Below are 12,372 nucleotides of genomic sequence, written 5' to 3'. Positions count from 1 at the left end.
GGTAATATAGTGTTGTCCGACCACTGGGAATGCAGCAGTAACATTTTTGTAGCTATAGGTGCTGCATCAACTGAGCCCACAAGTCCCCCTCACCACACTTAAGATGGCCAGATTATCAGGAACAACCATTCCTGAGAACGCTCATTCCCGATAATATGGCCATCTAAATGTGCCACCGATCACCCGATGAACGAGCGAAACCCTCGTTCATCAAATGATCCTGTCGTTCGTGCAGGCACTCCAATCATTGTTCCTGGGCAGCAGATCGTGCTGTGTAAACAGCGATCTGCCGCCCACAAACAATGATTCTGTATGAGGACGAGGGATTGCTATAGCAATGCCTCGCCCTCATACTGTGGAGGAGTTTGCTGCATGAGATCTTTAACCTTTTAATGGCAAAAGTAGCGGAATATAAATCAAGGAAGGGAGACTATGGAGGAAAATGCAGACAGGAGGAGACGGCTGAGCTCCACAGATGACTGTACTGCACCCACACCAGTATGCACAATGCTGGTGGTGTGCAGGGGTATTCAGTAACTACTGTGAGACCTACAGCCTAAGGCTACTTTCACACTTGCGTTTGGTGCGGATCCGTCATGGATCTGCACAAACGCATCCGTTCAGATAATACAACCGCATGCATCCTTTCAGAACGGATCAGTTTTCTATTGTGCCAGATTGCGTCATAGAAAACGGATCCATCCCCATTGACTTACATTGCGTGTCAGGACGGATCCGTTTAGCTCAGTTTCGTCAGACGGACACCAAAGCAGAATGGAGGCGTAACGGAGGTAAACTGATGCATTCTGAGCGGATCCTTATCCATTCAGAATGCATTAGAGCAAAACTGATAAGTTTTGGACCGCTTGTGAGATCCCTGAACGGATCTCGCAAACGGAAAGCCAAAACGGCAGCGTGAAAGTAGCCTAAGTAGGTTAAAGTTGGCTGGTCATGCACTGGCTGATACCACAGAGCAAATGCATGCAAGGAACTGAGCAAAAAAAACTTAAAGTGGTGTGAAACCCTCTGCCAAACACCTTAGATTGCGCAGTCACTTGGGAAGCAGACAACGCCAACCAAAGATGTACAGTCACTGCATTGTAATCCCTACTGCTGCATTGATGGGTCGCTTAAGATACCTAGTGATGATGCGAAAAAGGTACGGATGGACTGCAGCGGGTGAACATTAGGAGAAGTTGTGCAGGAGTTCAAAGTTGAACTTTTGTACTGTAACCTTTTTTCTTTTTGCTCAGGCTTCGACTTCTAAAGGATAATTATGCCTTTTTGCAATTGCACGTTGTAATTTTAAAAGATTTTACTTCTTTCTGGTGTATTTCTTATCAATGAAACACAACGTCCCAATCCTCCATTCAGTGGATTACCTCTAAGAGAAGGTCGATCAAAGGGGTTTGCTTGCTGGCAGGAGTCAGGCGAATGTTTTCAATCACAAGGACTCTCATGAAATCAAACACAAACTTCTTGGCGGGGTGGCTGGACAGATAAGTCTTGGAGCCGACATTACAATATTCAGACTGGCTTCTGTTCATGCCCGAGTCTGATGAAAAGGCTTTAAATTCTTCAGCAGGCGATCCGACGTCATCATCAAGGTCAGTGACCTGGAAAATTCGGAAGGCATGGCTCATTATTAACTTCAAGCGATACCTTAAAATTTATTGGAAGCTATTCATTCTATACATGGTAATAGTAAGACATAAAAGGTGTTGCCCCACGAAAAACATTCTACAGTTTTCAAACCAGCACCTGGCTCTGAACATTTGCATGTTAATTTGTAATTACATGTAATTTAAAATGTATTACAGCTGCTGAGTTATTGAATAAAATGTATCTGTATAGCGCCACCTGCTGTTTGCACTTTTCCTCATTTATAGGTCTTGCTCACAGAGATGGAAGCACATGCTCAGTTCCATCCTTTAACTGCCACCAGTTGTAGCTGAAAGGACATGCCCCTGAGCTGACAGCTTGAAATCAATCTAGAAAAATAATTGGAGCAATGAATGGGGAGATCTTTGGATTCATGTGAGCAAGGGTGGACTGGAAACTTAAAGTGGCCCTGGAAAAAAACTAAAAAAAAAAACTAAAAGTGGCCCCATGTTTTAGGCGGGTCTAAATTGATAGAAGGCATGGACAACAGAGGTAGATGGGGCCTGCAATACTGTAGTGCAGCACAAAATACTGACCCAGCAGAACCACATAGTACAATGAACAGCTCAGTATCTAATGCTCCTAGCATTAATTAATGCTTAGAAGAGCATCAGATCTTTATGTACTCAGTAGGCATCCATGAGGAGGGCTCTGGTGGCCCCCTGGGCATGGGAAATTTCCCTGTAGGGTCTACGGTCAGTCCGCCCCTGCATGTGAGGTACAAGGCTCCTTTAAGTGTCTTCATTGTCTGCATTGTCTGATGGAGGTATACAATGGGAGAATTTCTTGATGTATATCTCTGATGGATGCCAGTGAACAGACAAAGTAGCATACGCCATCCATAGGCTCTCATGTATACCATGTGGTATATGTTTTGGCACTGGAAGCCCATGTATGGAATAGCACAGTATAGACACGTACCAGACACTCTTTAAAGGGAACCCGTCAACAACTTTATGCTGACCTCACTGAGGGCAGCATAAATTAGTGACAGCAATGCTGATATCAACAGAGCTAAAAGTAAGCGGTTTCTGAGAACCAGCATCATAAGCATTGCAGCCCAGGTCTTGAAAAGAGTCCAATCAACCTGAGAAGAGTCCTGGTTATACATAATCTCCTGCTCTCCCGCCCATCTGCTGATGATTGGCAGTTCTCTCCGAGACAGAAAGGGAGAAAACTAGGTAGAAGAATGTCAGTCACCAGCAGGTGGGCAGGAGAGCAGGAATCCATGAATAACCAGGACTCTTCTCAGGTGGCCGTGACTCTTTTCCAGGACCAATCTGCAAGGATTGTGATGTTGGTTCTCGGCAACCACTTACTTTTAACTTATAAATGACAGACCACTGAAATCAACTCACCTGTCTGTACTTTATTCTGCCGTTAGTATGGGCTGCATAACGTTGATGACAGGTTCCCTTCAAGCCTCCAGTGGGTGAATGGAGGCCTATGGATACATTTGAAGCTCTTGGCGCAGCGGATATTGTAAAGTCACAACAGGACACCAATGACTAGGGAATAATCATACCATGGACATTACATCTGCTATCCTGCGCTATTGTGTACAATGATTTCCCACTACATTAGTGATGTATTCATTCGTACGGCAAGATAAGCTCCGTCTACAGTTAGAATATCACAAGATGCCATCTGTTCTCTCCTGTGCCAGAGGGGATGGCAGCCCAGAAGTTTCTGCACCACCTATGGTTACTTCACTGCATCACACGCTTGGTTTTAGCAGCCGACATCAAATTTATTGTGTAGTGATACACAGAAATAATCAGGGATCTGTGACAATGCAGCGGATACAGCCACCTGCAATATGCTGCTACTTGGCACCAGAGGCCTGGCTAACATTAGGCAGATGAACGTGATAACACAGCTCACTGACACAATGAGCACAGGCATGCTCCAGACCATGTAGAAACAGCCTCCCATCCTCAGAGGCCTATTCAGCTCCATCTGTCACACACGCCGATCAGTAATACAAAGACATCTTTATAGACTGCTGAAAAGGTCTGCGCCACAGGCGTATACTAACAAGTGCACGCATATGTGGAGTAAAAGGACTCCTATCATCAGGGTCAAACAACCCATCTATCAAGACTTCCAATAGACAGGATCAGATGTCACGGTTAACTATAAAAATTCTCACAGGGTAATATACATAATGTAAGTCCTGTAAAATGCTAAAGGAGTCCATATTTACAAAAGAAGTATGGTGGTCTAAGGCCATGTTCACGCCAAGTCTGGTGTCCGTCTTGCCTATATGGTTTGAGGGGAAGGACTCCACTGCTCTACCCATCAAAATAATACAGTCCAGTGGACTCCATGGACTTCTTTGTTGCGCAAAGGATCCAGCTAGGTATTGTGCATTCAGTTATAAAGAGCGAACACAGCCTATGTGTGGACTATTTGCTATCCGACCCCGCTACCTCTGCCGATACCGTGTTTGCATCCCGTATGAAGTAAAGGATCATTTTTATTAAACTGCATGGGCGAGTGCCGCCTCCTTTACCTTCCTAATAAGCACACATCACTGGCAATATCTTACAGCCAACAACATCCACCATTCATTAAATGCAGTACTAATTCGGACACCATGGGGGGAGATTCATCAGAACTGGTGTAAAGTAGAACTGGCTCAGTTGCCTATAGCAACCAATCAGATTCCAATGGAGCTCTGAATATTGAAATGAGGAATCTGATTGGTTGCTATGGGCAACTAAGCCAGTTCTACTTTACTCCAGTTTTGATAACTCTCCTCCCATATGTACAGTACATTCAGCTCAGTGGAACCTATCATTTTAGTAAGAGCTGCAGATGACGCTTGATGCCCTCTCCCTCTACCTAATTATAACCTCAGGAGAATATTTCACCACCTCAGAAAGGGCAGCATAATGTGGTGGGGGGGGGGGGGGGGGGGGGGATCAGTTTTAGAGAAACCTACTCTTTACCATCCAGTCCTTGCTGTAGGCCAGGGGTCAGCAACCTTCGGCACTCCAGCTGTTGTGAAACTACAATTCATATTTCTATGAGGGTTCTGAGAAGGACAGAGGATGTATGCATGCTGGGAGTTGTAGTTTCACAACAGCTGGAGTGCCGGAGGTTGCCTACCCCTGCTGTAGGCTAACCCCGCCGTTCAGCCCATGATTGCCAGCTTTCTGCCTATTACGGTGTTGAGTGTACTTGTTATACATCATACTGTAGGGGATCTATACACTGTATAATGGGGTCCGGGGGAGACCCATATGCATTCTGGCAGACAAGCGGAGAACCGGACAGACACAAACCACTGCAGGCTCCTCCACTCGTCTGCTGGGACGGCCATGCTGAAGTTTCACACTGGAGGTGTCAAAATAGCCTAATCTAAAAAGTGGTTTGTCCAAATTCAACAATGAATGCCACTTTTAAGGACTACTGCAGTCTCAGAATGATGGGAACACCCTTTAACTTGGACCATGCTCTTTACTTCTTTCTTAAATGATGGACCTGTCTCTTTATTCAGACATATCTCTTAACTTTTTGGACCACTCTCTTGCCATATTTCTAACATGCAATCGAGCATCACAGTCGACAAACTCCTAGCTAGCCCAGGTATTTGATGTGTTGTATCTCAAGGACACCTTGCGTGAGACAAGCCCCAATTTACAAATGAATGCTCTCATAAGGGATCTTCTTCAGAGGGGTTGAATAATTCTAACATTGCTTCTTTTAGACAAGCTATACAAAACTTGTCCAAATTTTGCTTTTGAGTTTTCGGCTTATATGTTCAACTTCAGTTCCTGCATTTTTTTCCGCAGGGATGTCATCAGTGTTCTTGCATGTGAGAAAAAAACTAAAGACTAAAAAAAACAACAACTGAAGAATAACATTAAGCATCTCCTAGAAACCATTAGTGAAAAATAGACAGTCCTTCAGTGTGCTTCAAGTTTTTTTTCACTGACGCATTGGCCTCTTTCACATGAGTGGAACAAAATCTGTCCATATTCCATCTCCAGAATACACATGGATTCAGGAAGACATACCATCAAGATTGTCATCAGTATTGCTTCAGTAATTCATCAGGATTTATATGCGTATTCCGTTCTTCCTACATTTTTTATGTACTCCCATAGACTATAATGGGTGTTTCTTCAGAAGCAATTGCAAAACTAGGACATGCTGCGCATTTCAAATACTGACGGAAATTAAACGTCCATGTGAATAGCCTTATTCATTAAGATTAGCAGTGGATTCCGGTACACAAAATACGCGCCATATAGGAATTGTAAATACGCTCGTGTGAAAGAGGCCATTGACTACAATGCATCAGTCCTGAGTGGAAAATAAATGGAGAGAACATGCTGCAATTTTACCTGGACAGACGAATGGTCAGTGAAAAACAATGCTCGTGTGCATATACCCATTGAAGTGAATGGGTCAGGGTTCAGCCCGGGTGCTGACCGCCGTAAAACCGAATCGGAACGGAACCATCCCCTGTGTGAAATAAGCCTGGAAGTGGCTCTTTGTGTTGAATTTGGAGAAACCACTTGTTATATCAGTTGTGTTGAGCTATTTAAATTGTTCTTGTTTGGTTTACTGCAAAAAGCTGAAAGCTCATAAAGGGCTCATTCAGACCGTCGTATGTTGCTTTCTGCATCTGATTTGCAATTTTGTGGATTAGATGTGGAGCCATTCACTTCTATGGGGCCCCAAAATATGCGGACAGCTCTCGGTGTGCTGCCCGCATCTTTTCTTCTGTTCCACGGCCCCGCAAAACAAATAAAACATGTCCTATACTTGTCAGTAAAAGTCGGCACGTGGCGCCATCGAAGTCTATGGGTCTGCAAAAATGCCAAATACAATCCGTTTTTTTTGAGGACATACTGAACTGACCGCAAAAAAACGGATCCAAATTTTTGTGGACCACAAAAAACATTCAGCCGTCTGAATGAGCCTAAATTTGGATAAAAATGGGGGGTTGCCACTGTAGTAACAGGCACTACTGATTTTAAGTGTCAGGGCGTCCTAAGGTACCCTTACATTTTTGAAGGGTAGTTGCAAGAAGTACATCCCCAACAGCTATGGAAGAAGTAGCTTTATTAGCTTTTCACAGTGGCTACCTACATCTGCGTTCTGACTTTTCCAGTGTTTGTGCTGATTATAAAGCCCCAAAGAATGCCAGGGTGCCATAAAGTGCATATGGTATTCATAGGCCCTCAAATGGAAGAAAAAAAAAAAAAAAAGTATGCCAATGTGCACCTGCTCAACGGTTGTCAGCATCCAATGAGTTAATGAGGTCCTATGGATATTCTCAGTGTATACACCATCTTACCCAGCATATGTACCAAATGCATACTGCAAACGCAGGGTGAACATAGTCCAGGATTCCCATAATCTATATTAAAAGGGTTCTCCAAGTATTAAGAAAATGAAAATACTTCAATATTACTTCATTATAAATATATTCTCGAATACCTTACATTAGTCATAAAGGCTTGTTTTGTCTAGGGAGCAATCATTAGGAGAAATAAAATGGCTGCCGTCCTATTAGTACACACAAAACCTGTCCTAATCACACAGGAGGACAAGTTACTTCACAACACTGAGATGAAGAGCTGCCTCATCCTCCTCTCTGCTTGTCAGGGATTATGATCCTGAATATAGTTTAATATGGTCATCAGCTGAATCTCTGTAGGAATGGAGCAAATGTGGCTAATGAGTGCATTCTCCATTACCACAGCCCCCATTACTACAGTCTGTCCTCTCTGTACTTCAGGTCTCCTCCTGAACTCCAGTCCTACAGAGATTCAGCTGAAGATCTTATCAGCTGTATTCAGGATCCTAATCCCTGACAAATAGGAGAGGAGGATGAGGCAGCTCTTTATCTCAGTGTTGTGAAGTAACTTGTCCTCATGTGTGATCAGGACAAGTTTTGTGTGCACTAATAGGACGGCAGCCATTTTGTGTCTCCTAATGATGGCTCCCCAGACAAAACGAGCCACTATAACTAATGCAAGGCATTTGGGAATATATTTATAATAAAGTAATATTTACGTATTTTCATTTTGCTAATTCCCGGAGAATCCTTTTAAGTCTTCTAAATTCTTATTTCAATATCATAGTCACAGATCTTGCTTGTAAATATAATTTAGTCAAATCTGAAAGGCAGAAAAAAGATTGCATCTGTAGATGTAAATTTATACAGACAGGTCACAGCAGGATCAGCCCAGCTTTCTGCTGTCACAATATAAATGTCGGGTGCACAGGTATTCTACTAATGAACAGGACCCAACTGTGACGTGCCATTTGCAGTTCTATGTGAAGGGGTCCGCTGGTGCCATTTTACACGTGGCCTGTTTACAAGACTAGAGAGGCTGATCTGTATCACGGTCTTTTCATTCCTAGTTTGCTAACTGCTTTCTTGTCCTTACTTTGCTGATGAATGTCAACGTGATATTTGTTCATACTCTACCAATTCACAGGCGTAAGCTTAGGAGTAATGTAGATAAATAAAAGGTGAAAATATAATTGACAGAACACGCAGAAGAAATAAAAGTTGGCTGTCAATTTCTAAGACGACAATTCTAAAGTGACAACCAAATGTCAGCGCACTTCATGTTGCCGCTTACGCAAAAATGATTGTCACAACTGAATTAGAAAAATGATATTTCTGTGAGTAAAGAAACATAATTACCAGAATTTGGCCACATCTCAAATCTTCAGATTTACTTATATGTGGTTCATTTTTGCAGTGCAGGATAATCAGTAGAATTTAAGTGTACTGGGATGAATTAAGGTAGTCTATCAGCTGATACTGACCCTACAAAGGAACTGACCGCTCTAGGTAGGAGACCTGGTTTAAATAGCAGCATGACTGAGAAAGTGAGGTCTTTATCCTGCCACTACAAGTGTCTTGTGGGGGTTCTCTACTGCAAAGCACTTGGCTCTCTGCAATGAGCGCTCCAGAACCCCTCCGCTCTGATCTTCAGTCACAGCCATAGGTGGCTGTTAGATGGACGCTACACTCATTACTCGGGGCAGAGGGAAGGGATTGTACAGCAGCTCAACGCACAGATCTGAGGGTACTTCAGCGTGAAAGACCATCTTCAGGGCACTTGGGGCATAAGCACACTCTAGATTAAAACATCTCACTTAGGGTCCATTCACACGTCCGCAAAATGGGTCTGCATCCGTTCCGCAATTTTGCGGAACGGGTGCAGACCCATTAATTTTCAATGGGGCTGGAATGTGCGGATCCGCACTTCCGCATCCATGCTTCCGTTTCCGCAAAAAAAATAGAACATTTCCTATTCTTGTCCGCAATCACGGACAAGATTAGGCATTTTCTAGTATAGTGCCGGCGATGTGCGGTCCGCAAATTGCGGAATGCACATTGCCAGTGTCCGTGTTTTGCGGATCCTCAAAACACTTACGGATGTGTGAATGGACCCTTAAAGTATCTCTAAAACTACAACAACCCATAAAGGAATGTTTAAACAGCTCTTCTATCTAGCGCCGTCAGCAGTTTAGCAGGACCAAAACTGCTAACAGACTCCCTTTAAAAAGGAAATGCAAATGCAGTAAATGTAAAGGACCATTACCATTTCAGAGTACGGTCGAATGTTAAAAGGGAACACAGTGGCTGCCAGGCCACAAAGGAAGTCAGGGCTGATCCACATTGGGGCAAGATCTGGAACATTGTGATAAAGGTAGCGGAAGAACTGCATCAAGGTCACTGGATACTCCCGGAGCCAGGAGCCTTCTTCCTCAGACTGCCAGGGCTATGTTCAAAAGGGAAAAAAAATATTAAATTGGGTAAATCTTCGAAAACACGTGAATTAGATATGGTTACATAGTAAAAATCTACTGAAGCAAAACATGACTTACAGAATTCAGCATGGTCCTGAGCATGCCCAGTAAGAGAAGTGCGGCTTCTGTGCAAACATTGTGGATAGAGGAGAACACGTTTCCACCGGAGGCAGGCACCCCAAAGATAAAACTCCAGATGGAGTCCAGGTCAAACTAAGGAAGAAAAACATGGTCTTAGATTTGATGGCATGTGTGCTGATACAAAGAGCCTGGAATCCAGCAGGCGTTAAAGGCCTGGAAAACTTAAGAGCCTTTTTTATATTATTGCTTTACATTTTGTAATAGGCTTTTATTAACATTTTTGCACCGTTTGGCTGATACAGCGTCTCTTATTTCACACTATGGCAGCTACAGAAAGATGTTGCTCCAGTCCCTCTCTGACCTCTCCTGCACGATCTTCTGAGATGGTGCTTAAATCGGTTTAGACTATGGTTCATAAAACACTACCAACTGGGCCAAAACCAAGCAGAAAACTGTCAATTGTAATGTGTTGGAAGCCAGGGAAGGATTAGGATGTCATGACGTTTTATCTGGTCTGTAACATATTAAAAGAAACAGTAAGAACGCCTTTTAAAAAGGAATCCGTCACAAGCGACCTCCCCATCAAACGGTTTGCATGGACACACAGCTGTGGTCCACTCGATTAAAACACTGCTTTTCTTTCGTTACTCTGAAGCTCCGTTCCGGAGTGATGATACTTTTTCCTACTATGCAAATCAGGCCTTTGGTGCAACGAGGCTCTTTGCTGCACGCAAGCTCCTTTCTGTGACCAGCCTCTTCTTGGCTGCTTTGATTGACAGGGCAAGGCAGTAAGAAAGCAGAGAGGGAGAGGCTGGCCACAGAGCTTGGATGTAACTAGAGCAATTGTGATGCTCTCATTGCACCAAAGGCCTAATCTGCATATTCTAAAAAATTATTGAGTACTTGGGAACGGAGTTTCGGATCAACAAAAGAAAAAACGGTGTTGAACCACAGCTACGTGTCTATGCAAAAGGTCTTGATAAGGAGGTTGCTGGTGACAGATTCCCTTTAAGTCTTGGTACCCCAGTGTGATGCTGGCATTGTTCCCATTTTTTGAGAAAGGGTACTTGGAAAAGGAGGGTCGCATTGCACAATAGGCAATCAGTTCATATTTTTTTTTGTAGTGCCAGCCTTTAAAGTGCCAGTATACATGGGCCTAGATCCCAAAGGATTTCCAGTTAATGGCTTTCATCACCCTATTACCTCTATAAAGCTAAGAAGGTCAAAACTAAAAGAGGACAAACATACACTTGTCTTACTGGCTAATTCCTACCTGGCCACCCCGGTTACTTCGGTTGCTGGTGACAGGTGCACTGACCTGCAAGTTCTCAGGCAGTTCAGTGACAGGCTGCTGTAGGAACAGTGCCATGAGCAGAAAGTAGAGTGCAGGTACGTTAGTGTGCTTGGGGAGAAGTGACTGAAGAACCGGAAAGCCAGGGAAATGACAAGCATCGCGGTTAATCTCCCTGACCGTTAACCTGCCTCCAGCGCTCCTTCCGACGTTGAAGCCTGTAAGGCAAAAATAGAGAATCTCAGAATTCTGAACCAATTTAGGTGACCTTGCCCTACTTAACACAACTTCAGCAACAAAAGCACTGTTAAACAAACCCACATACCTACATTGCTAAGTAAATTCTATGACTGATTACACCAGTTGGTCAGATCTGTAAAACCAGTTATTCATGAGCATGATTCAATGTGGACATGAACAAAAGAGACTTAACAAGTCAAAGAGGTTACACCCCTATAAGAAGCGCCAAAACCCAAAATGTATATCAGAGAAATATTTTATATATAATAGAGTGATCAAAAGCTAATTAGCTGTAAGTAAAGGTTGGGCGTTTACCCTAATCAAGGTGACCAAAGGGAAGAGGGGGAGTGAGTGGACAATAGACACACCACTATAGCATACCTATAATCCCAATAAGTGGAAATAATCACATATATTAACCATATGACTGTATATTAACCATATGACTGTATATTGAAGTGGCCAAAGATAATAATCAACTCACTTCACGGGGGGTGGCCAGCTGGATAAACTCAAGACACCAGCATGGACCAATAACCCCCCAGCCAGGAGCGCCTGTAGAGTCTTCAAAACTGATAGTTGCCCAGTAGGAAAGAAAAGGCTTCACCTCAGTATTATTGTTGAAGGCTTTGGCTTCTTTAATGTAGAAAACTGGTTCGTAAAAGGCTCAACGCGTTTCGGGGTATGCAAACCCCTTCATCAGGAGCAGGTACAAATAAAAAATATGCCTATGATAACAATAGTAGTCTTTACCTGGTGGCCCAGAGTTATTGGTCCATGCTGGTGTCTTGAGTTTATCCAGCCGGCCACCCCCCCTTGAAGGGAGTTGATTATTATCTTTGGCTACTTCAATATACCGTCATATGGTTAATATATGTGATTATTTTCACTTATTGGGATTATAGGTATGCTATAGTGGTGTGTGTATTGTCCACTCACTCCCCCTCTTCCCTTTGGTCACCTTGATTAGGGTGAACGCCCAACCTTTACTTACAGCTAATTAGCTTTTGATCACTCTATTATATATAAAATATTTCTCCGATATACATTTTGGGTTTTGGCGCTTCTTATAGGGGTGTAACCTCTTTGACTTGTTAAGTCTCTTTTGTTCACCTCCTTATACACACACTGGTCTCTTTCAGTGTGAACACCCCTTCCAGCTGCCTACCCTGATTCACTTGTTTTTTCCTGTTCTCCATCCACTGGCGCCTCTAGTTATATCCTATCTCTTGGAGTCATCCACTAGATTGGATTAACCCTCGCTTTTTTTCTCTCTCTCTATACCCGTATGTCAATGTGGACAACCA

General features: G+C 43.4%; 1 protein-coding gene across 6 annotated transcripts in view; it reads right to left on the bottom strand.

The window, feature by feature from the left end:
• Window positions 1-12,372, bottom strand: part of WDFY3 (WD repeat and FYVE domain containing 3) — a 278,837-nt gene that overhangs the window by 75,219 nt on the left and 191,246 nt on the right. For 5 of the 6 annotated variants that reach the window (XM_040417990.1, XM_040417994.1, XM_040417992.1 and 2 more), the window contains 4 exons: window positions 10,808-11,043; window positions 9,532-9,666; window positions 9,246-9,425; window positions 1,383-1,616 (listed from right to left, as the gene is read on the bottom strand). In XM_040417990.1, the coding sequence (XP_040273924.1) occupies window positions 1,383-1,616; window positions 9,246-9,425; window positions 9,532-9,666; window positions 10,808-11,043 (785 nt within the window). The remainder of the gene's footprint in view (window positions 1-1,382; window positions 1,617-9,245; window positions 9,426-9,531; window positions 9,667-10,807; window positions 11,044-12,372) is intronic. The other variant, XM_040417993.1, reaches the window with a different exon arrangement.

Source organism: Bufo bufo, chromosome 2 (assembly GCF_905171765.1).
Source record: "Bufo bufo chromosome 2, aBufBuf1.1, whole genome shotgun sequence".
Lineage (NCBI taxonomy): Eukaryota > Metazoa > Chordata > Amphibia > Anura > Bufonidae > Bufo > Bufo bufo.
This window is presented reverse-complemented; position numbering and strand designations above follow the sequence as displayed.